We start from the raw sequence: 25,533 nt of genomic DNA on the forward strand, positions 1-25,533 counted from the left end.
ACAGGCGCCACCTTGCTGCCCAGGGTGCCACAAATTGGTAATACTTCTTAACAATGAATGATGGGTGTTTGTCCTTAAAAGAGTACGCTATGCAGGTACAATGACATTGGAGTTAATGACACATTCTGCCTGAGGTTTGCAATTTAAACATTTATGTCACCAAGCAGCTCCTGAACAGAGAATGGAAATGTACTTTTATTGCCTCCTTTTGCAATACGCAAACTGCATAATGGAAGCGTGTCAGATTGGAAGTAATTGATTTAATTTGAGCACAGAGAAGTGAAATGATATGTGAATAATGTGCTCCGTTTATGGTTGTGGAATTGGTGCTGCTCTGACCTGGATTCATTTGCTTCATAACACAGACTTCAGAGAGCAGGCAGAGGGTTTTTCTCCTCATAGCATCAAATGTAATTCACTCTTTTACGAAGTATGAATAGTTGTATAAATACAGTACTGTACATGTATGGCATTTTGCACTGTGACAAAGAACCACTGACCAGAATTCCCTTCCTTTCTTTAATTAAAAACATCTTTGTTCCTGTCTTTTAATACAATATGTACATCACTAAGTCATATTATTTAATGTTAAAGTCAATACATTACAATATCCTGTATATACAGTACATACCAATGTGTACATACAATCGATTACATCCTTGTTTGAGGATGAACTTGTCATTTTGAAGTCTGTAACCTCAGACTGACGAACAAGACGTATTCTGATCAAAGACTGATTAAAATAACATTTAATGTGTGAGGATCCCTTCACTTAGAGCACTGTGTGGTCCAGTGTTGTCCTTGTGCAAGACACTAGAAAAATGAGATGAGAATGTAAGTAGAATGGACAGGAAAACAAAAGTAGCAGAACAGAAAGCTAGATGCTATTTAAATATTTAGTCATACAAGAAGATTTCTATTTCATACTATTCTCGATCCAGACTTTGAAGCTTGCTACATGAGTGTAGACTGTATAGAGTTCAGGATCACACTCCCCTTGGTCATAGCCAAAGCTTACTAGTCCCAGAAGTCTCCAAAATCTTTTGTTTCCCCTTTGAGTAAAGATGACAGAGGGATTCTCCTTGTTGTCAGTGAGTGCAGGGAGGATAAGGATTCCCCCAGTGTCGGAGGGACATATGTTAGAGGGTCCATAGTTCGGCTTCTGGCTTGCGCACAGCATGTTGTCAGTAACACTGACTGGAACGCCATTACGGGCGTATTGCTGCTCGCATGGGACGATGTCAGCGAGGTGAACAACGCCAACTCTCGCTTTTTCATCGGCACCCAAACCTGAGTCAGGAAGTGGGGACCAGCCTGTCACAAGCCCTTGTCCAGACATCTCACCCTCACCCTGAAAGTCTGACAGGCAGACGGGTTGCACTTTCTCTCCAATTTTTGCTTTGTCCAGTAACTTGATGACAGCTATGTCAGAGTCAAGAATATGGGGGTCGTAGTTTGGGTGAATAACAATGGCGGCCACCTTTGAGAGAAAGAGAAAATGTCATTGTTATTCAAGAGCTTGATCACAAAGCTCCAAAAGTTGATCTAAGGCAAATTTCTTGAGAGCTTACCCTCAGGTGTTGGAGACCTTTATTTTCCCTGTGATCGGCCCGATAGTGTTTCCCTACGACTACCTTGATTTTAGCTGCATCCAGAGGATAAACCTTCCCCAGCTGTGTCACACAGTGTGCTGCAACCACAACACTCCTTTGGTTCACCAGAGCCCCACTGCATACCAGCTGCCAGTCAGAAGCCCGGACATGGTTGCTAGCGCTTGCGCTGTCGTCCTTCTTTACAGATCCAGAGTGGCTATCTGCCCTGGTCACCTTGGTCTCTGCACCATTGGTGGAGCGGCGGTAGATGGCCACTAGCCAAGGCCAATGAGCCTCTCCCAGCCTCTCAGGGTTAAAGGTTGGATGCTTCCCACACACTGCCAAAGAAGAGGTGACAGGATGAGAGGATAGATAGGGAAGACCATGATGAAGCGGGAGGACAGGGTAAATGGGGCTCACATTGAAACGGTGTCAACACAAAGCATTGTTGAACCTTCTTTCACTCATCTGAATGTGTTTACTATTAAAAGAACAGAGTATTGCTATTTTGAAACACGTCTACCAAAATGCAAAGTAGTTCCGATTAGGAAAACGTATGAATCATAAAAAAGCCGTGCCGTGTCTCAGACTCATTAAAGGAGCATTGTAAAATACATGTATTATTGATGACCATCTTTACAAAGTAAATTTTTACAAAATTGGTAACATTTGATCAAAACAAGACGCGATATGCTTCTCTTCAGCTTTGAAATACTGTATGTTCCAAATACATTAGGAGGACAATATATTAGTAGATTGGGCCATTTCCAACTGCCCAAAAAACACCAGTGGCCCTCTCCTTAAAGCTATAACAGCTTGCACTATTCTTTCATCCATCTATTTTCTGAGCTGCTTATCCTCACTAGGGTCGCGGGAGTGCTGGAGCCTATCCCAGCTATCAACGGGCAGGAGGCGGGGTACACCCTGAACTGGTTGCCAGCCAATCGCAGGGCACATACAAACAAACAACCATTCGCACTCACATTCACACCTACGGGCAATTTGTAGTCTTCAATGAACATACCATGCATGTTTTTTGGGATATGGGAGGAAACCGGAGTGCCCGGAGAAAACCCACACAGGCACGGGGAGAACATGCAATCTCCACACAGGCGGGGCCGGGGATTGAACCCCAGTCCTCAGAACTGTGAGGCAGATGCTCTAACCAGTCTACCACCGTGCCGCCTTCCACTATTCTAAATGACTTTTTTTTCTCCTTGCCCAAGTGCAAAATTGCTTTGTGCACTTGGGCACAGTCTTTCTGGAACAGAAAACTGCCCAAACTGTACCCAAACTGTATGATAGTATTTTTGTTATTGTTTTGTGTTTTGTTAAAGCTGTGGCTGTTGTGAAAGAGCTATATAAACTGAGTTGAGAGAGTTTAGAGAATGCCTTGATATGTTGAAGCATTAATTGTTTAAGAACCAATACAAAGTATTTTGCATTTTATATTTCCTATGGGCAGTTATATATATATATTTTTAAATAGTTTTGAAAATATGAGCTTCTACCAAATGGTTGAGAAAAAAATATATATATACAGTATTATAATAATAATAATAGCATAAACAGAAAGTCAAGTGACTCCCCCCCCCCCCAAGAAGTACACAGCTAAAAGGTTTAGGGACACTGTATTTTTTGGTTATCATTTTGTATTACCTGTGCAGTGGACCCAGCCTATTCGCAGGGAGGATAGGGACCAGGTACCACCGTGAATACTGAAAATCATGTTTTTTGTTTATTTTTATTGTGGGGGTGGGGGAGTATATGTATGTATATAAATACATATATTTTTTTTTTTAAACACAAAAAAAATCTTGAATAAGAGTGGCTGTACTGCCAATAAGTGTTTTCCATTGAAAACGGCAGTTAATTGGTACCCCCCTTCCAAAAAAGAAAAGAAAAGGAAAAAAATGGTTTTAAATTTGGGAATATGTGAATCCGCGGGCGTTGAACTGCAAATATTTGGGGGTTCACTGTATTTACTTGCTGTGTTTTTTTCTATCCATTTTCTGTTCCACTTCCACCCACATTAGGGTTGCGGGCGTGCTGGAGCCTATCCCAGCTGACTCTGGGCGAGAGGCGTACATCCTGAATTGGTCGCCAGCCAATCGCAGGGCACATACAAACAAACAAACAATCATGCACCCTCATGGGCAATTTAGAGTCTTCAATTAACCTACCCTGCATGTTTTTGGAATGTGTGAGGAAAACGGAGTGCCCGGAGAAAACCCACCCAGGCACGGGGAGAACATGCAAACTCCACACAGGCAAGGCCGGATAGTGACCTGGCGGCCAGTGGTCCTTAAAAAAGATAATTTGCTCTCTTAATGTTAATATACCGATTGGTAGCTCAAGGGATTTATTATCCAGATGCAATTAAAGGGTCTATGTATTTCTTATAAATACCAGATTTCATGTGCTTATTATTGTCATTTTTTTCTGCTCCAAAGGGCTTGTTTGTATATTTATGGTCTCTTGCCCTCTATCTAAATGTAGAAATGGTCTCACACTTCTAGCTTGACCCTCGTAATTAAGGGACGTTTAATGACCACGTTCAAATGACTCCAAATAGCAGCAATTTAGCAAGTGTTCCATGATGGGTTAAATGTACCCCGGCCCCATGACATTATGGACCTTTGCTGCCCTCACCTGGTGAACAAGATACATGGCGCCCACTCCATTTCCCTGTCTTGAGACAAGTCCGCCGAGGGCTCCCATTGTGGTGGTAGTACGGAGAAGCACAGTCATACACTATATGTGTGTAAAGGTGATGGAAACCCGGAGCCAACTGTGAAGGTAATGGTGGCCGTTTGGTGGGGCCGTCAGACTGGATTTGTCGGCCCACTGCAGTCGAGTACAGCTTATGTACTGGCGTCTTTCTAAAGCACAAGAGGAGGAAAAACCCGTGCAAAAGTACTTATTGCATATTCATCTATGGATTGTGAAAAATTAAAGTTACGTTTTTTTAAATCATTAAAGCTTGGGGGGGGGGGGGGGGGGGGTACCGCAAATTTCTTAATAATAATAATGTTTCAATTTAAGCTACACTTTAAAACAACAAAAAATAACAGCAGCAACAAACCTGAATGGTGCTTGCGGGGGGAGAATTGTTTGTCTGACCAACTCTGAAACTTTGGGCTCCCGACACGCTGCAACACACATGTACATGCAGGTGCGTCTCAATGAATTAGAATGTCATAGAAAAGCGTGTTTATTTCAGTAGTAGTGAAGTTCATATATTACAGGTCTATAGCTTCACTACTGATACAAAATTGCTTCTACGAAGGCTGGGATACAAGATGTTGTGGGGAGCTGTGCAAATACAGACATATTTCTATAAATTTGCTGAAATAAAAACCACCTCTCTCTGTGATGCTGTCTTTTTCTCATTCATTACACAGCATAATCCAACACTTACCGACCACAATTGGTATACCTACACAGTCTGATATGATGCAGACGCAGAGCTAATATTTGCAGAAATCTTCTGCAAATATAATATGATGTTACTTTCACCAGATGCATCTGTGCCATGACTCACCTTTGCAAGTTAAGAATGAGTTTTGTATTGTTTTTGTCTTAATAGCAGTGATTAACTTCTTTCTACACGTGTACGGCTGCTTGAAATGTTAAAATGTTCCTTAAAATACTGCCAGAACAGCAGGTTTGACATTTCCATTTTCATTATTCTGTGTGGGAAAAATAATATTCAAAATTGGGGATCAACTAAAATCCCAGAAAGGATTCTATAACATTGTTTTGGATACATTATTTAGCTACATGAACTGGGCCTAATATTAGAAAGACGTTTCAGTATGATGCAGTGCACTTCTCCACCACTCAAAGCTACATCCATCCATTTTCTACTGCTTATCCGAGGTCGGGTCGCAGGGTCAGTAGCTTTAGCAGGGACGTCCAGACTTCTCTCTCCCCAGCCACTTCTTCCAGCTCTTCCGGGTGGATCCCGAGGCGTTCCCAGGCCAGCCGAAGGACGTAGTCTCTCCAGTGTGTCCTGGGTCATCCCCGGGGTCTCCTCCCGGTGGGACGTGCCCAGAACACCTCACCAGGGAGGTGTCCGGGAGGCATCCGAATCAGATGCCCCAGCCACCTCATCTGGCTCCTCTCAATGTGGAGGAGCAGCGGCTGTACTCTGAGATCCTCCCGGATGACCGAGCTTCTCACCCTATCTCTAAGGGAGAGCCCGGACATCCTGCGGAGGAAACTCATTTCGGCCGCTTGTATCCGGGATCTTGTTCTTTCGGTCACGACCCACAGCTCGTGACCATAGGTGAGGATAGGAACGTAGATCGACCGGTAAATTGAGAGCTTTGCCTTTCGGCTTAGCTCCTGCTTCACCACAACAGACCGATACAAAGTCCGCATCACTGCAGACGCTGCACCGATCCACCTGTCGATCTCCTGTTCCATTCTTCCCTCACTTGTGAACAAGACCCCAAGATACTTTAACTCCACTTGGGGCAGGATCTCATCGCCACCCTTTTCTTTCTCCATGGCCTCACCAAACTCCTCCCATACCAGAGTTTTTGCTTCAGCGACCACCAAAGCTGCATTCCGCTTGGCCAGCCGGTACCCATCAGCTGCCTCAGGAGTCCCACAGGCCAAAAAGGCCCGATAGGACTCCTTCTTTAGCTTGATGGCATCCCTCACCGTTGGTGTGCACCAACGGATTCGGGGTGACATTCCACGTCCTAGAGCCAGCTTCTGTAGCCGGGGATCGGATCGCCAAGGTCCCTGCCTTCGGCCACCGCCCAGCTCGCACTGCACCTGACCCCTATGGCCCTTCCCACAGGTGGTGAACCCATGGGAAGGGGGACCCACGTTACCCTTTTGGGCTGTGCCCGGCCGGGCCCCATGGGTGCAGGCCTGGCCACCAGGCGCTCGCCTTCGAGCCCAACCTCCAGGCTAAGCTACATCCACAATAATAAACATCCTCCCCATCCATCATTTTGTACCGCTTGTGCTCATTACAGTCATGGGTGAGGATGTAGCCTATCACATGTGACTTTGGGAAAGAATCCAGGCAAATACTGTATAGTAAAAACAAACCACCATTCAAACTCACATTCACACAGCAATTTAGAGTGAACCCAAGGCCCATGACACACTGAGCAAAGCAGCCAACATGACTGAATTGTTGCGCAAGTGTGCGAGATTCAGAAACTAGTTTTCCTAAGTGGCCAACTTTTGGCTATAAAGTGAAGCGTGGTGTGTTTCCGTCGACGAGATGCATGAGTGCATTTAATTAACGGAGCAATTATATTGCCAACAGACTCTTAAATATCATCTCTTTGTATTATTGTAATATGGCTACAGCAGCCAGGGCAATCCATTTCTTCCTTGACAATTGTCCCATGTTTGTGGTTCAATTAAAAAAATATTTTAAAAAATGCAGCACAATATATGTGGCACCACAAAATGTTTCCCGATAAGAACACCAGGGGTCGCAATTTTTGAAATGCAGCTAGTTGGTATGCGTGCTAGCATTAATCGGCAGGTGTTCAGGTGTGAGTCGTCGACTATGTTCGCAATTGTGGTGTTCAGTCCCATTTTGTGCATCATTCTGTGTGCGTTAGGGTCTAGGAATCTAGGAAGAAACCGTAGTACCCAGAGAAAACCAAACAACATATCTGTCATAGATCTTATATTGAATCTCATTAGAATGTGCACTCTCCGAGGACACCAAGTTACCCTTGCGCCACGCTTAACATACTTAACACTGATGTAATATTTTCGATGTTGTTTATTGCTTGAGAAATAACAATTTGTGCTTTACAGTTCAAACTCCAAGTAAAAAAAAAACAAAAACAAAAAAAACCTAACTGGAAATTCTCAGTGTAAGGGTAACAAAAGTTCTACACGCCCACAGACATGTTTGCCTTTTAGAAGTATCATCTCTGTCGGTGCAGTGGATATGATAAAGCGTGGTCATTACCTCGAACACACAGGGGCTGTTGGCCACTCCAGGTACCATCTGGTTGGCAGCTTCGCAGGGTGTCTCCACTCAGAGCGTAGGAGTGGTTACAGAAGAACTCCACTGTCTCAAGCCTGGCCCCTGGCATCATCATGTGATAACCATGATGAAGGCGAGGGGGAGGTGGGCAGCTCCTCTCTGGAGAAGAGCACTTGATGTTCAAGGAGAGCATGAGGGCAGAGGGAAAATTGCGTTCTTACTCAGCACTTACCAATGAAGCTCTGGTTTATGTCCTTCTCTTTTTCTTTCTCCTTTTGATCCATATCAAGTTGCTTTGGTTCGTCAGTAGGACTTGTCTCCGCTTTGCCCTCTTTAATTGGTGGGTTTTGCTTTGGTTTCCCACTTTCCTCACCTCCTGCTCTATACAGCGTATACTGTGTAATATTGATTCTCGAGGGAATTATTTTCCTCTCTGGTAAAGCTATCGTATTATTGTTTTTCTTTACGTCATTCATACCATCCGTGACTGTGTTGTTCTTTGCCATTTCCTGCTCATATATCTCTACTGTGTTTGTTTCCTCTGAGACAACCATCCGCAGCTTAGTGTCGTTCGGTCCAACTTTGCCAGAGTCTTTCTTTCCATTCACTTGCTCCTCTTTTTTTTCCTTCTGGCTTTGTCCTTTGTCTTTTATCAGCACTATGTCAGTAATATCCATCTCCGACTTTGGGGAATGGCTGTCTTCTTTCTTCCCAGGTTTTACTATTTCAGGTTCTTTATTCTCGTCTTTGTCCAGGGCATTGTCTGGGCCGACACTACCTATTTTATCTTCACTGCTGCTAGTCGTTTTCTCCCGGCCAATATTTTTTTCCTCTTCATTCCTATCCTCGGCCACAGTTTTCACTGGAATAATACCAGTGTTTTTGTCTTCTGCTGTTGTACTCCAATGATCGCTTTCTTTATTTATACCTGTGTTCTCTTGGCTTTTTTCTTTAGCTTTGCTGATATCTTTCTCACTTTGTATTTCTTTGTCTTTATCTGTACCTTTTCCTGTCTTTTTTCCAGCTTCCTTGTCCTTTTCTGCTTCGGTGAGTGTGTTATTCACTGCAGAAAAAGAACATGTTAAAAGATTCATGGGTAAATCCTAAATTTGCTGCTGATCAAGCATATTTTCAAATTAGGATTTGAATTTTGTGTAGCTTGGCACACAGACATTCTCAACAACAACAAACAATAAAACCAAGTACATTATATGCCTGCCATATTCTAAACTCTTTTACAAATGGGTCATTTTTTTATAAATTCATAAAATGGGAGGTTTATGTTACATGTTTAAAAGTTCAACACACATTTACAGTATTGCTGTTGTTATGACTAGACCATTGAACGCCTTCAAGCTTCTTCATTCAACGATATGAGTTTGTTCATTTTTATGTTCTCAAAAGTATTCCTGAGAATACATGATCAATATATTCTTCCTTTTAATGTCCCACTAAAGCTAAACAAAAAAATGACCCAGTGGAGGGTCATAGATTTGACTCTCTCTGCAGAACAAAATATGAACCCTTGGGTTGCATTATTTTAGCAATGCAAATCTGCTTGTTTACCCTTGAGGAATTGATCTAATATAATAAATAAAGGATTTAGAAAAGAAAATTTAAATACTCCAGTTACTTGGCCTGACCTTTGATACAGACAGGATGACTTCCACTCCAGGTGTTGTTCGGAAGGCAGGTTCTTTGAGCGACTCCACTGAGTTCATAGGGCTGATGGCAAAGGTACTGGAGAGCAATTAAAACATCATTGGGACCATAAACCAAGAAGTGGTCCCCGTGTATTGGCTTTGGTGGTAGGGCACATACTCTTTCCACTGGAACTTGAGGACATAGAAATGGTATATATTAGTTGAGAGTTTGTTCACTGATATTCTATTAATATTTTTCCCCTAAATAAATAATAAATAAACCCAAGTTATATTTTACCACACTGTGGGGCAGGTGCACTCCAGGTGCCATCACTCAGGCAGATGGCAGTCTTTAATCCCTGCAACTCAAACCCTGCGTCACAGTGGAAAGTGATTCGTGCCCCTGCGCGATGAAACACTCCCTGTGTGGATCCATGGGTGGGCACAGGAGGCCTGCGGCATCCCACTACTGAACAGAAATACAAAGTGCATGCTCACTTCATTTCTAAACATGTTCTGTCTGTAAATGAAAAGCTAACTTGAGTACTGAGAGTTTCAAAGGGTTCTGTACCATCACTCAAGCATCGATTAAGTGCACCTTTCTGCCATGAAAGACCCCACAAATACACCAATGTGTGAGTTTATTGACTTCTGTTTGTAATGTGAAACTAACACTCTCAGACTTGTTAATCTGAGTTCAAGAATGTTCACAGTTTTAAAACAGCATACCTCAAAGACTCGTTATTGAATTGTATGACCATTTCACATCACAAATTGGAGCACATGGCTTGTAAACTCAATAACAATAGATGCAATAAAAGGATTTTAGGCGAAATGCTCAATTTACAGAGCTGTAAAAGTTGATTTAGAACAGTTTATGGAATATTTAAATAGAATATTATCTGTGCAGGTACAGTAAATAAACACGTGACATGAAGAGAATTATTACTACATTGTTGTTGCTAATGGAATGACGGCTTGTTATGCAATGTAATGAGAAAGTATCTTAGACTTGTGTAGTAAAAGGTTCTGTGTTGCAACAAAATATTGGTTTAAATAAAGTTGATGTGCTGTTATCTCTTAGTTGGACCTGGTCAGTGACATTAGTTGGAGTTTTATAGCTCTGAACCAAGGATGCTTTCCTATAATTTATATTCCATTTCCAAAATTTCACTCACTTTGTGGAAGGGAATGTTTTTGCCTAACCAATGAGTGCAAAATCTGTCATGGCCCTGTGTTTCAAGTTGTTTTTTGTTGTGTTGCAGTGTCTGGGTGAGTGAAGGTGGGCGTTGATATCGGTGACGCACTTGTCATGCATTGTAATCATCAGCCTATTTAGGAGGCACCGTGACAGTGTGTGGACGTTGGAATATTCACTCGTTTTTGCCCCGTGTTTGCCGCCGTTCTGACCGCTGTCCAAATTTAGGCTCAATACGATTATACCACACGGACCGTTTGTTGTGTCCCCCTGCGTTATCTGTTTTTGATTCTCTCTGGTTGTGAGTTCCTTTAGTTTCGTATGTCTCGCCATCACATGCTCTGCCATTTAATTAAAATTGTTCGGACCTCTTACCTGGAGTCTATTTTTGGGGATCTGCCCTTACGGCAGTGCCGCTCGTGACAGAATATTCCGACAAGAAATGGATCCCACAAACTCAGACTCTTTTCGCCACGCGAAAGTCAGGGACATTTGGTAGGAAGACACGAGACGTCGTTACACGAGCTCAGGGAGGCAATTACGGCGTTAACGACCCATCTCAGTACGCTGAGTTCTCGGGTTGATCAGGTGTGTGCACTTGGATTACCTCCGGTTCTGGCAGAAGCACCCGCCACCAACACGGTGGCCGCGATGCCACCCGCCAGGGAAGCTTGTCTCCCAAATCCACCTCGTTTTGCTGGGGAGCTTGGCGGCTACGGTCAATTTATTTATCAATGTACCCTAGTATTTGACCAACAAACGTATGCCCAGGATAAGACGAAGGTGGCTTTCATAATGAGTCTACTTACGGGTCAGGCGGCATCTTGGGCGATGGCGGTCACCAGCGCCAACCCAGCGTTATGTTCCTCCTTCCCGGCAATCGAATCTGATCTGAGGAGAGTTTTTGATCACCCCGTCAAGGGCAAGGAAGCCGGTAGCCGGTTGTTGGACCATTCCCAGGGGGACTTGTCAGTAGCCGAATACTCCATTTCGTTCCGCATCCTGGCAGCAGAGAGTGGATTCGGCGATGTTGCGTTGAGCGGCATTTTTCGTCGGGGACTCTGTCCTGCCGTCAAAGATGAGTTGGCGGCTCGGGACGAGACCACTAATTTGGAGGAGTTGATCGGACTAGCCATTAGACTGGACAATCGACTGAGGGAACGGCAGCACGAGCAGGCGGCTGAACGGCGCATTTTTTTTTAGTCCGCTTCTCCGGGACATTCTTCGTCCGCCATGGAAGATGCCGCCTGTGTTCCCCCATCCACCTCGGCGTCGACGAGGGAGCCGGCCCTGGCCGTGGAGGAGCCGATGCAACTCGGCGGGGGGCGACTGACAGAGACGGAACATCGGAGACGCATGAGAGCGTGGGCGTGTCTGTACTGCGGCCGACCAGGACACAAGGTATCCACCTGCATGGCGAGACCTTCACGGGGAAGTGACGCTACGCGTTCGAAGCAGAGCGGCCAGGTGGTGGTGACAGCGCCTTCTGCCTCCGGAAAGGACGTCTCATCGTGTGAGTATTTTGATGAAGACTTGGTACCCGGTGAATTGAGAACTGGATCGAACAACAAGAGACTTCAATTGCCGGGCGAAGTATCGGGATTTGGCGACAGTGTGAAGGTTTCCGAGTTAATTGACTCCAGAGCTGATGACTGTTTTGTGGACTCCTGTGTGATAGAGACTCTAAATTGTCCACTGTACAGACTTAGCAAACCGAGAAAAGTTCTTGATTTGGATGGGCGTCTCCTGGCGGTTACAACACATATTACGGCTCTACTGTGTTTAAAGCTCTCGGGTAACCACATCGAATCGCGGTGATTTTTTGTAATGCCCTGTCAATCTGCTCCGGTTGTGCTGGGATTAACGTGGTTAAAACATCATAATCCAGATATTAATTGGGATCAACTACAGATTGTGAATGGGAGCCTATTTTGTCATTCTCATTGTCTGCAGTCTGCCATGTTGACTACCCCCCCCCCCCATGTTCAAGATGAGCACATCGATTTGGCTAAAGTACCGGCTGAGTACCATGATTTGCAACTAGTGTTCAGTAAAGATCGCGTCCAGTCTTTGCCGCCGCATCATCCATACGACTGTTCCGTAGAGTTGATTCCCGAGGCTCCACTACCATGTGCGAGGCTGTATCAGATTTCCAAGCCTGAGCAAGAGGCATGAAAGAATTATATTTAGACTTCCCTAGCTGCCGGGTTGATTCGTCCCTCATCGTCGCCAGTGGGCGCAGGAATTTTCTTTATCGATAAAAAGGACGGGACCCTGCGTCGATTTCCGGGGTCTTAACGACATCACGATAAAGAATAAGTATTCTCTCCCGCTGTTGGACTCGGCGTTTGCCCCTTTGCAGTCTGCAAAGGTGTTCACAAAATTAGATCTGCGAAATGCCTATCACCTGGTGAGGATGAAGGAGGGAGATGAGTGGAAGACTGCGTTCAATACTCCATTAGGTCATTTTGAGTACTTAGTCATGCCTTTTGGACTCACGAATGCACCTGCTATGTTTCAATGTCTTATTAATGATGTGCCCTGGGACATGATAAATGTATTCTGTTTTGTGTACTTGGACGACATCTTAATCTTTTCCCGTGATCTACGTGAACATCGCCAACATGTCCGCATGGTGTTGCAGCGCTTGATGGAAAACCGTCTTTACGTCAAGGCTGAGAAGTGTGAGTTCCATGCGGAGTCGGTACAGTTTTTGGGGTTCATTGTGGAGAAGGGCCAGCTTCGGGCCGATCCAGCCAAGATCCAGGCTGTGGTTGATTGGCCAACTCCAACGTCTAGGAAGCAGTTGCAGAGGTTTTTGGGTTTTGCTAATTTTTATAGGCAATTTATACGTGATTACAGCCTTAAAGTGGGACCTCTGACTAGACTTACTTCAAATAAAATACCATTTGTATGGACCCCTAAGGCAGATGTGACTTTTGATCATATTAAACAATTGTTTGTGAAGGCTCCTGTGTTACATCATCCTAATCCTGACCTTCCTTTTGTTGTCGAGGTGGACGCATCTGATTCAGGTGTGGGGGCGGTCCTGTCCCAGAGGTACCTGGTCGACCAGAGGCTGCACCCCTGCGCCTTCTTCTCTAGGCGCCTGAGCCCTGCAGAGGCCAATTACGATGTGGGAAATAGAGAGCTGCTGGCCATTGTCCTGGCGCTGCAGGAGTGGAGGCACTGGCTGGAGGGTACGAGGGAACCTTTTTCACCGACCACAAGAACCTGTCTTACCTCCGGACTGCTAAAAGACTCAACCCCCGTCAAGCACATTGGGCCCTGTTCCTTACCCGTTTTGATTTCATCATCACTTACCGCCCTGGGTTGAAGAACGGCAAACCTGACGCCTTGTCTAGGCTGCATGGTCCGGCTGCTGTTCAGCCTGTTGTGGAGACCATTCTACCTGGGACCCGGGTGGTGGGAGCGCTTCAGTGGGAGGTTGAGAAGAAGGTGGTGGAGGCGGGGAGGGATGTCCAGGCCCCGGAAGGTGTTCCTGATGGCAAATTGTTTGTTCCGGTCGTTTTACGTCCAGAGGTGTTGAGGTGGGGACACACTTCTAGAGTCGCTTGCCATCCTGGGGTCAGTCGGACATTTTTCCTCATTTCCCAACGGTTCTGGTGGCAGGGACTACGCAGGGAAGTTAAAGAATATGTTTCGGCATGTTCAGTGTGTGCCCGTAGCAAGATGTCCCATCGTCCTCCAGCTGGTCTTCTTCGTCCACTGCCCATTCCTTCCCGCCCCTGGTCCCACGTCGCCTTGGACTTCATCACGGACCTTCCGTTGTCCGGAGGGAACTCGGTCATCCTGAGTGTTGTCGACAGATTCTCCAAGATGGCCCATTTCGTTGCTCTGCCGAAGCTGCCGTCCTCCTTTGAGACTGCTAATCTCCTTGTCGACCATGTCTTCCGAGTTTATGGTATTCCTGCTGATCTGGTGTCTGACAGGGGGCCGCAGTTCGTCTCTCGGGTCTGGAGGTTGTTCTGCAAAGCGCTGGGGGCGTCCTCCAGTCGTTCATCCGGTTTCCACCCGCAGACCAACGGTCAGGCTGAGAGGGCGAATCAAGATGTGGAGGCTGCTCTTTGCTGTGTTTGCCATCAGCACCCCTCCTCATGGTCTTCTCACCTGCCTTGGGTGGAATATGCGCATAACACCCTCGTTTGCTCTGCCACTGGACGGTCGCCGTTCATGACTGCATACGGTTACCAGCCGCCGTTGTTCCCTTCTCGGGAGAGGGAGGTGGTCGTCCCGTCTGTACAGGTCCATCTCCGAAGGGCTCATCGGGTGTGGCGGGATGCAAAGGCGGCCTTGTCCCGTACTGAGGCTTGCAACCGGCAGTTAGCTGATCGTCATCGGATCTCAGCTCCTCCCTACCGTCCTGGTGAGAAGGTCTGGTTGTCCACACGAGATTTGCATTTGGCCGGGGGTTCTAAAAAACTGGGTCCCCTGTTTTTTGGTCCTTTCGAAATTGACTCTGTTGTTAACCCGGTGGCAGTTAAACTTTGGCTCCCTCCCACCATGAAAGTTCACCCTGTATTCCATGTCTCCTTGCTCAAACCGGTTTCCTCCAGCCCTTTGTGTCCTCCAGCAGCGCCTCCTCCTCCTCCGCGGGTGGTTGATGGTGAGCCAGTGTACACGTTGGGTGAACTATTGGATTCCAGAAGAAGAGGCAGGGGTGTGCAATATCTGGTCGACTGGGAGGGTTACGGCCCTGAGGAGCGTTCCTGGGTTCCCCGCTCTTGGATCTTAGATCCGTCCCTTCTCCGGGCCTTCCACTCTCTCCACCCGCAGAAGCCGGGTGGTCCGCCAGGGGGCGTCCTTTGAGGGGGGGATACTGTCATGGCCCTGTGTTTCAAGTTGTTTTTCGTTGTGTTGCAGTGTCTGGGTGGGCGTTGACATCGGTGACGCACCTGTCATGCATTGTAATCATCAGCCTATTTAGGGGGCACCGTGACAGTGTGTGGGCGTCGGAATATTCACTTGTTTTTGCCCCGTGTTTGCCGCCGTTCTGACCACTGTCCGAATATAGGCTCAATACGATTATACCACACGGACCGTTTGTCGTGTCTCCCTGCGTTATCTGTTTTTGATTCTCTCTGGTTGTGAGTTCCTTTAGTTTCGTATGTCTAGCCATCACATGCTCTCCCATTTAATTAAAATTGTTCGGACCTCTTACCTGGAGTCTATTTTTTGGGATCTGCCCTTACGGCATTGCCGCTCGTGACAAAATCTGCAGTTGACTTCTTTTTAGGGTTCTGAGCGTCTTTTAGATCTTGGGTTTGTCCACCAAGGTTCAAGGGTGGAGAGCATTCATTTTATAAGTGTAACACTTAGGGGGAAAAAGACAGCTACTTTGGGTTTCCCTGACAGGATGTCAGATTAACACATACAGGCTTCCAGAAGATCAGATTCATACATCTGTCCATTTTCCGTACTGCTTATCCTCATGAGGGTCGCGGGTAAGCTGGGGCCGTTTTTAAGATGGAGGGTTTTCAATTAACCTACCATGCATGTTTGTTTTGGGGATGTGGGAGGAAACTAGAGTACCCCGAGAAAACCCACGTGGGCATGGGGAGAACATGCAAACTCCACACAGGCGAGGCCAGATTTGAACCAGAGTCCTCAGAACTGTGAGGCAGATGTGCTAACCAGTCATCCACTGTGCCGCCCCACATCATATCAGATTCATTAAAGGTGTCATGAAATATCCCTTAAGACTTTTTAAAAATCTCCAGCTGATGACGGACAGAAATGTACATAATTTCTCCATAAACTGTAACATAGTAACATTACTGATGTTTTTGAAATAAAAACAGGCTCAAATTCCCTATGGGAGTACAGATGAATGAAATGCTTGCCATTTTATGGGAAGGCTAGTTCAAGAGAGAGACCATTTATTTTACAGCCTTGAATGCAACGCTGAAAATTACACCTTAACCTTAACAAATCAGTTTTTGCAGGTTCTTATGGGAGATGTACATAAGGTATAAAAACACAAGTTAAACTCCAGACCACCCATTAATGCAATACCATGAAGGGCCAAAATGATTCTCGCCTCTCTGAGGGAACACAAACTCATTTCTTCCACTGTGTTGGGGAAAAACTTCGTGACATAACAGAAGAAAACACATTCAGTGTAATTTTCCTCTTCCTCCATGTACTTGACATATTATTGAAGATTATTTTTAAGTCTTAATTCCAGGACGCCCATCCCAAACAAAAGCCCTCCTCTTCTTTTAAAATTTATCCACTTCAAACAATCTTTGCTTTTGAGTTTCACCATGCTTTGATGTTGAGAATTAATTATTGGTGAGCTCGACTTTGCGGTTAGTTGCCATCAACAACAAGCAAAGCAATGTAAAACAAAACATTCAGTACAGTACGTTTTCCTCCTCCGCCGTGTTAGTTGAGAGATATTTTCATGACTAAGAAAGGCAGAAAGGCAAGTACTGTGAGCCCAAACTAAAATACCAAAACCATACAGTGCTTTTGGGTATAAATGATCAGTTGCTGCTCAGAGTCCTAAACACTTTCGATTCATGAATTTGATTGAACTCAAACTCTCAGTGGTTCACAGAATAGCAACCATGCAACTCAAACAGAGTTGCTGCTGTTTAATTACAGTACCTTTATATGAAAATAGAAAATGTCAGACCTGAAAAAACTTTTGGAGACTTTTTTTTTTTTTTTCAAACGTAAAATCTCAAAACGTGTTCATTGGAGAGATGGGTGAGTACTACATAAGCAACAGCAATGGTGGAAAAGAGCAAACGGAAACAGTATGTGTGATGAGAATGGCATCTGTGTGTAGGCAGCATGCATCATATCATAACATCACGCTGGACTAGCAGGATAGTTCCTGTGATACCAATTGACTACTGATGACTCATTTGCCCCAGGTGTGAATGCCAACTGTACCCTCCTAGCAACAACTAAAAACAGATGTTAGTGGGTTTGGTTCATTTTTGTTTTGTGTTGAAGACTTACCATTTTCACACCGCTGGCCTGTATAGCCGGCCAGGCAGGCACAGTGAAAATCGTAAGAGCTGTCAAGGATACATGTCCCATCGTGTAGGCAAGGAGAGGAGCTGCAAGCTGTGACAAAATACATATAATATAAGGGTACATCAAGAAATATTGTATTAATTTATAGGAGAAACATAAAACTATGACCATAATGGAAAGTCTCAAGCGGTAGGAAGTGGGGTTTACCCCAAGCTGGCACCATTTCAATGTCATTTTCACTTTCCATTTCTAAATGTGTGTCGGCATGTTAAGACATAAAGCTCATTTTATGAGATCTGGCTTTGCAGCTAGTACAGAAAATGTGTCTGATTTTGAGAACATTGCATTTTTTTCTTTTAAATTGATTCTCAGACATAAACCTCCTGTAGATCCACCTGTCTCAGTCATGCACTATTGTTTTTATGTTGTGCTTCTTAAGATGCCAACCAGCTAAAATTAGGTTAACCCTCTTAACGTATTCGGTATGTGATGTTATTTACAAGCTCTGCAACACATTGTGAGACTTTGCCGTGAATCGATGACCTTCAGTTTACCATTAACTCTTTTAAACAGGCAGGCCGAGACAGGTGTTTCAGATGTAATGAACCTATGAAACCAGTAGCCTACTATTGGTTTTGAGTCTTGTAGAGCTCTGTGAAACAGGTTACCAGGCATACCTTTAAGAGACAGTTGCATTACGTTAAGAAAGATTTTAGTGAAGACAAAGGATTTAATTTTATACTGTATATATGGGAATGCGAAAGTCATTACACATTTATATTCCAAAATATGCAGAGTATATTAAAGTGATATGGATGATATGTCGTCATGGGCTAGCAGACCTAGGATCAGTAAGTACCAGCTAGTTGCGTTTGATAAACACAATTTTGTTCCTGCCGCCATTAGTTACCACAGAAATATGACCACAGCCACCACAAAGCTGGAGAAGAAGTCGACATCACAAATACTATTATGTAATAATGTATTATTTTGGGAGAGATGAATAGTTAGGCGTTGGTTTTTCGTATCCCTTTGTTCTATTATACTGGCTCACCATAAAGGAAACTTGGGACGGGCACCAGTGGGCAGTACGCTACTCATAGAAGCTCGACTTACATCATGTTGTAATTTGACTCCTTCAGACTGCCAACAGGACACTGAAACTGCCCAAACACGCAGAAAACTGGAGTGACCCCTGTGGAATGTGATTCATTGACTTTAGTCATTGATGATGTCACGGTTCTTTCGCCTGACTTCCGTGCAGGCAGTGAGTGAATGTGAGTGTGAAAGGTTGTCTGTCTTTAGATGAGCCCTGTGATTGACTTGCGACCAGTCCAAGGGAATCTGCCTTTTGCCCCAAGCTAGCTGGGATAGTCTCCAGCTTCCTGTGACCCTAAACAGGATAAGCGGTATAGAAAATAGATAACTGGATAGATGACATAAAAAGGGAATGTTGGAATCTCAAATGGTGGATTGACTCACACCCAACATTTTCATGTTGTCTAAAATTTGAAAAGACACGCTAATCACATTCAACATACTCCTCCAAAACGATTTGCAACGAAAAGCTAGTTTGTTCATTTTGGCTCCAATTTTAACATTTTACAACTTTTTCATTATGTTCTGCATTAATTTGCTTGGTCATATGGGAGGATCTTTGTTGCTGAACACGCCATTTAAAGTGGCTTACTCTGTAAAAAGCCTCCTCCCAGTATCTACTTTTAATGACTCAACTATCATTTCAATGCATACTTATTGCACTTTAGTATCACATTAGTTGTAGGCAGATGCACATTAAGATGTACCTGAAATCTCCTGGAATGTAGCAAAGAAGCCATCAAAATTCTTGTAACCATCAGACTCAAAATGAATGTGGAGACTGTTGCCAGAGCTCTGAATGGGAGCAGGTCTGATGTTTCCACAGAACCGACCTACAACACGAGAGTTGATGCTGTCACCATCTCTGACCTCCACGAAGTCATAGCGACAAGAATGATGTACCTCCAAACTCAGCATCATAAACCTGTTGGCATGAAGAGCGACATGAAAAAAAATAAATATGAAAACAAACACAACCCAACACCTTAGCAACTGCTATGATCACACTCTCCTGCCTTATGTGAGCACCTGTGTTATCTGGCAGCGCTCCATCAGCTGCCAACGCAGTTGTGATGCTTCAGAGCGTTCAGAAAAAAAAACAGGCAATGCACAGTCATGAATGACAGTAATTACTCTAAAAGCTGCAGAAAATGACTGGAACTGCTAATAAATGCTTCGCTGACGTGAAAGATGAGTCAGATGTGTGTTCCATTGTGCTTGGCAATTTAATACATAAATGTATTATAGTCGACGTGCATATTCAAGTCTATATTTATCTTGTTCTATTCTTGTCACAACATCCATGTACTTCCAACATTTGTTTTTACTTTGGCAAACAGTTTGCAAGCCTTGCATTAGCACTGTGGCTCTGGAAAGCTCAATGAACTTTATTACCCTTAACATTACAAGGATATTTATCATTAACACTCCTTTAGTGGCTGTTAAACAGAGAGAATGCACATATAAACACTTTTCCATTGTGACGATAATTACTGCTGATAAACAGCATGATAGGTCTAGCCTGGATAAACTTCTTAATTATATCTGATCAGTAGCTGTTAAATGTCTATAACACTTCAACCATAAATTGGCTGGCAGTTTACAAAAGAAGTACCGTATTTTTCGGACTATAGGTCGCAGTTTTTTTTTCATAGTTTGGCCGGGGGTGCGACTTATACTCCGGAGCGACTTATATGTGAAATGATTAACACATTATTATATAATCTCACATGTTATTTTCACACTGACAATCGCAAGAGGGCGCTCTAGGCCTGACGAAAGCGAAGTAGACGAGGAAGCGGCGCATCGTCTACCTCCGGAGTTGGCGGAGTTGTTTAGCTGTGACACAGAGGATGAAGATTTCATTGGATTTAGTGATTTGGAGTGACACTGATGGTTTGGTAAACTTGTTAGCATGTTCTTTATGCTATAGTTATCTGAATAACTGTTAATATGTTACGTTAACATACCAGGCACGTTCTCAGTTCGTTGTTTTTGCGTCATGTAACGTTAGCTGAATGTGTTACGTTAGCATACCGTACACCTATTCAGCCTTTTGTTCTCTATTCTATTTTTATTTTAAATTGCCTTTCAAGATGAAATGTTTGTTTTTGATGTTGGATTTTATCAAATACATTTCCCCAAAAAAATGCGACTTATATTCTAGTGCGACTTATACATGTTTTTTCCTTCTTTATTATGCATTTTTTGGCTTGTTCGACTTATACTCCGGAGCGACTTATAGTCCGGAAAATACGGTACTATTTTGGAGCCCATATTGTTGCTTTAACACACCCAGGTTATATAGAAGACACCAGTGATGTGAGCATAGTTTGCTCCAGTATGATACTACAAGCCATCATAACATAATATCCATCCATCCATTTCCTGAGCCGCTTCTCCTCACTAGGGTCGCGGGCGTGCTGGAGCCTATCCCAGCTGTCATCGGGCAGGAGGCGGGGTACACCCTGAACTGGTTGCCAGCCAATCGCAGAGCACATACAAGCAAACAACCATTCGCACTCACAGTCACACCTACGGGCAATTTAGAGTGTCCAATTAATGCATGTTTTTGGGATGTGGGAGGAAACCGGAGTGCCCGGAGAAAACCCACGCAGGCACGGGGAGAACATGCAAACTCCACACAGGCGGGGCCGGGGATTGAACCCGGGTCCTCAGAACTGTGAGGCTGACACTCTAACCAGTCGTCCACCGTGCCGCCTATAACATAATATAATTATACAAATTTTCATAGCACTTATTAGGGTCGCAGACAAGCTGGAGCCTATCCGTGCTGACTTTCGGCAAGAGGCTAGATGCACCTTGGGATGTTCACCAGCCAATCAAAGATTACTTACAATTCATAACCAATACCTTCATTTTAAAAGAGAAGCTATATTTTTATTTATTTGTAGATTTAATGGCACATAAAGCTGTGATAAAATATTAGCCCCCTTCTCAATTTTTTATAGTTTTGCATAGTTTCCCCACTTTAATGTTTAAGATCATCAAACAAATATAAATATCAGACAAATATAACTCAAATGAACTTAAAATGCTGTTTTTAACTGGTGATTTAATTTTTTAAGGAAAATAAAAACTATTCAGTTACCTGGCCCCCCTTGTTAAATCATGAAGTAATAGTGGCTAATCTCAATTGTTGGTTAATTTTCACTCATCAAACCCAAGCCTGATTACCTCCAGACCTATTCAATCGAGAAATTACTTAAAAAGAACCTGTTTGACAAAATCAAGTTGGAGAAAAAGGTCTAAAAAAGCTGCAACAAAATGACACGATCCACACAAATTCAAGAGTAGTCAAGAAATAATGTAACTGACATCAATTAGTCTAGAAAGGGTTACCAAGCCATTTCTAAAGCTTTAGGATTCCAGCGAACCATAGGGAGAGCCATTAACCTCAAATGGAGAAATGATGGAACAATGGAGAACCTTCCCAAGAGTTGCCGGCCTACAAAGAGAACAGCAATGATTCATCCAGGAGGCCACAAAAAGAACTCAAGACAACTTCTAAAGAACTGCAGGCCTCCCTTGCCTAAGTTAAGGTCAGTGTTCATGGAACACCACAATAAGGAAGAGACTGGGCAAAAATGGCATCCATGGCAGAGTTCCAAGGCAAAAACCATTGCTGACCAAAAAAGAACAAAGACTCATCCTATTTTTGCCAAAAAAAAAAAAAAAAAACATCTGAATGATTCCCAAGACTTTGGGGAGATTATTATATGGACTGACGAGATGAAAGTTGAGCTTTTTGGAAGGTGTGTGTCTCGTTACATATGGCGTAAATGTAGCACAGCATTTTAGAAGAACAACATCCTACCTACAGTCAAACATGGTGTTATGTTTAGAGTAACATGACTTTTTTCCATGACTTTTTTCCACACAGGGTTAGGTAACTAAATATTTTTTTCTCCTTAATAAATGAAATCTCCATTTAAAAATGGCATTTTAAGTTCACTTAGGTAATATTTGTCTGATATTTACATTAATTTGATTATGGTAACATGAAAGTGGGGAAACTATGTAAAAATATATGAATTTGAGAAAAGGGCCAATGCTTTTTCACGGCACTCTATCAAAATAAATAAATAGAAAATAACCTTTAATGTCTTTTGAAATCTATGCATTTCTCATTCAACAAACTATTAAACATGAAGAGAAATTCTTTCAATCATTATTAACTTTCAGCATACAACAGCATACATAATGTAACTGCTCTTAACTGTCAAAGCCTGCACAAAAACGTGACTATTGAAAAAAGAATGTGGAATGGAGAAAATGACACACTGGGAAGGTTATCACTCAGCTGGAAAGTAATTAGAGGGGGGAAGAAAACAGGCATGTTGGGTTTTCCAAAGCTGTCGACTTGCCTTTTTTAATGACGCATATTGTAGAAATATCTGAGCTGAGCAGACATTTGATCTACTGCCAGCGGTTAATCACTATTACAGCTACGGGCTATTCATTTTCCAAGGAAGGCTTTAATACCAGACTAGGAAAAGTTTTGAGCTGCATTGTCATTTTTTTCCTTTTGATTACCAAGGGCTAATATGTATTAGTAACTGATGTTCTTTAAATGCAAGTTGAAGTTCAGAGAGGTACATTATTAATGTCGACTGGTCAGAATGTTTGTGTGCCACATTACAACAACAACACTGCTTCACCTGAGTTCTATTGTAAAGGGTCGATCCACCTCTATGGTCCACTCACACCTTGCGTTGTTGGGGTAGCTCTCCAGAACTAAGTGGCCCTGACGTTTGCGGATCACCCCACCACACTCTGTGGAATACAACAGAAAGAACTCATTGTATTTTGAAACTGGCACAGAAAGGGGTGTGGCTATTAAATTTTACAGGCTTTTAATGACAGCCTAACTACTATGTTGGACTGTAGGCTGTGTATTCAGCTAATTTGGCTCTCAGTACAATGGTTACAGTTAAAGATTCCAAAGTTGTAGTATGCTTAACCTAAAGAAACAACCAAAGAACAGCTCATACAACAAAGATCAATAAGGTTTTTACTTTTTAATTAAAAAAATTAAAATAAATCTATTTTGTGGGGCACATTTTATACTGGTAAAGCTGTGGAGTCCAAAATGGTACACATGAAATAGTTTAAAGTGCCCCCAAAACAAAAATCCTTGTTTTCTTTCTAAATACATTAAATATGTTTGAAGAGGCGGCACAGTGCACGAGTGGTTTGCACATCTGCCTAGCACATCTGCCTCACAGTTCTGAGGACCGGGGTTCAAATCCCGGCCTCTCCTGTGTGGAGTTTGCATGTTCTCCCTGTGCCTGCGTGGGTTTTTTCCGGGTACTGCAGTTTCCTCCCACATCCCAAAAACATGCGTGGTAGGTTGATTGAAGACTCTAAATTGCCCGTAAGTGTGAATGTGAGCGCGAATGGCTGTTTGTTTCTATATGCCCTGCGATTGGCTAGCGGCCCGTTCAGGGTGTACGCCACCCCTCGCCCGAAGACAGCTGGGATAGGCTCCAGCACGCCCGCCACCCTAGTGAGGATAAGCGGTACGGAAAATGGATGAATGGATTGATGTTTGAAGGTAAGTCCTGAAAACGTGCAAAGACAGAACAATATAGTACTAAGTTGATGCCTTAAAACTCGTTCTCATCTTCTACATTTTCCTAATTTTTGTGGGCAGGGCTAAAAACTATCCATATACTTTCCGTCCCCCACTGTATAAATACCAAGCGCCCTTATTCCATTCAGTGGCGGAACTGACACTTCCTCATTCATAATGAACCCAGTTCTACCAGTATAGCGTGCAATTGGCCATGCAATTATGCCCACAACTCGGAAAAATACATCTTCCCTGCAGTGCAATTTGGTCGGTGTTATTTGGGCTAATATGTCTCTGCCGTCTGGCCGCACGCACGTTGTGTTGTGAGGCAGCAGTAAACCGCACTGGATCTGCCACCCCGCGGCCCCACACCAGCCCGACAGAACAGTATCTGCAAACATCTCGCCCAACGGTGAAGGGCTTTTAGCCACTCGCGTCGCGGGCGAGGAAGAGGGGAGGGGGAGGGGGAGGGGGGGGGGAATCATCCGGGTGTCAGTTGAAGGCTGCAACCCACAACACATGGACCATGGAAACCAATCCACAAATAATGGCCTGCTGCATTTCAAAAGGAAACAGAGAGGCAGAATGAGTCTCAGAGGCCCGTGAAAGTGTGTGTGCTACGTGCATCACGCCTTTCCCCGCAGATAGATGGAAACCGTGATAGAAGTATTTGAGTGACAGCTGGAGGTAGGATTTTAAGAGCGACACACCCACAGCATGTGGAAGCTCAAAGAATGTCTCAATTCTAGACCATTTTGAAGCCTTATTTCACATACTTTGCGATTTTTTTTTTTAATCCAATTATTCATTGTCTGGCTTATTAACATTACTATTTTCTCTGGTGTGTCGAATTTACAAGACATTTTTTTGGCCTGTCTTGTGGAACTTTAAATATGTATCCTGATTTTTTACTGTCAAGAATCCCCCCTGGGCATGGGCATTCTTCCAAGAGGGCGTAGTCATCCTCGATGTAGATATATCCACAGCGAAGACGAGCATTTACGTCATCCCACAGAAATGTATATATGTGTACAGTAATATGTTCCTTAAGGAAATTATCTCACTCACTCATGCAATCACCACCAGACCATCCAGGACGACACTCAGCGCAGTATTGGCCATGGATGAAAAAGTCATCTTTGGGACCCCATGTCCCGTTGTTGCACCGCTTACAGTTCTCAAAAATACTGCAACCTGAAACACAGACAAGAGACAAATCGCAGAGAAGGACCAACAATCATCCACAGTTTACAATATCAGCTTTAATGTCTAGTTAAGACCAAAATTATTCATACCCTGGATAATTTGGATTGTATTTGCATGTTTTAAAAATATTTGCTGGCTGGAAATGACAAGTGGCAAAAGATTGAGAGTTGTTGTGTTACAGCAGTTCATTAAAATAAATAATAATTAAAAAAAAT

The 25,533-nt window shown here is 43.7% G+C and overlaps 1 protein-coding gene across 3 annotated transcripts in view; it reads right to left on the reverse strand.

Moving 5' to 3' along the window:
- Positions 1 to 505: 505 nt before the first annotated feature.
- The window catches only part of pamr1b (peptidase domain containing associated with muscle regeneration 1b), a 43,704-nt gene continuing 18,676 nt past the window's right edge, over positions 506 to 25,533 (reverse strand). Inside the window, exons 3-14 of one of the 3 annotated variants that reach the window (XM_061773538.1) lie at positions 25,181 to 25,306; positions 23,199 to 23,313; positions 19,224 to 19,441; positions 17,401 to 17,508; positions 9,508 to 9,675; positions 9,210 to 9,401; positions 7,799 to 8,629; positions 7,549 to 7,725; positions 4,678 to 4,744; positions 4,245 to 4,474; positions 1,572 to 1,930; positions 506 to 1,480 (exon numbers count right to left, since the gene is read on the reverse strand). In XM_061773538.1, coding sequence (XP_061629522.1) covers positions 917 to 1,480; positions 1,572 to 1,930; positions 4,245 to 4,474; positions 4,678 to 4,744; positions 7,549 to 7,725; positions 7,799 to 8,629; positions 9,210 to 9,401; positions 9,508 to 9,675; positions 17,401 to 17,508; positions 19,224 to 19,441; positions 23,199 to 23,313; positions 25,181 to 25,306 — 3,155 coding nt within the window. In that variant the 3' untranslated portion in view covers positions 506 to 916. Of the gene's footprint in view, positions 1,481 to 1,571; positions 1,931 to 4,244; positions 4,475 to 4,677; positions 4,745 to 7,548; positions 7,726 to 7,798; positions 8,630 to 9,209; positions 9,402 to 9,507; positions 9,679 to 17,400; positions 17,509 to 19,223; positions 19,442 to 19,545; positions 19,585 to 23,198; positions 23,314 to 25,180; positions 25,307 to 25,533 lie in introns of those variants that run through there. The other 2 variants (XM_061773537.1, XM_061773539.1) reach the window with 2 other exon arrangements.

The sequence above is a fragment of the Phyllopteryx taeniolatus genome, chromosome 5 (genome assembly GCF_024500385.1).
Source record: "Phyllopteryx taeniolatus isolate TA_2022b chromosome 5, UOR_Ptae_1.2, whole genome shotgun sequence".
NCBI classification, from domain to species: domain Eukaryota; kingdom Metazoa; phylum Chordata; class Actinopteri; order Syngnathiformes; family Syngnathidae; genus Phyllopteryx; species Phyllopteryx taeniolatus.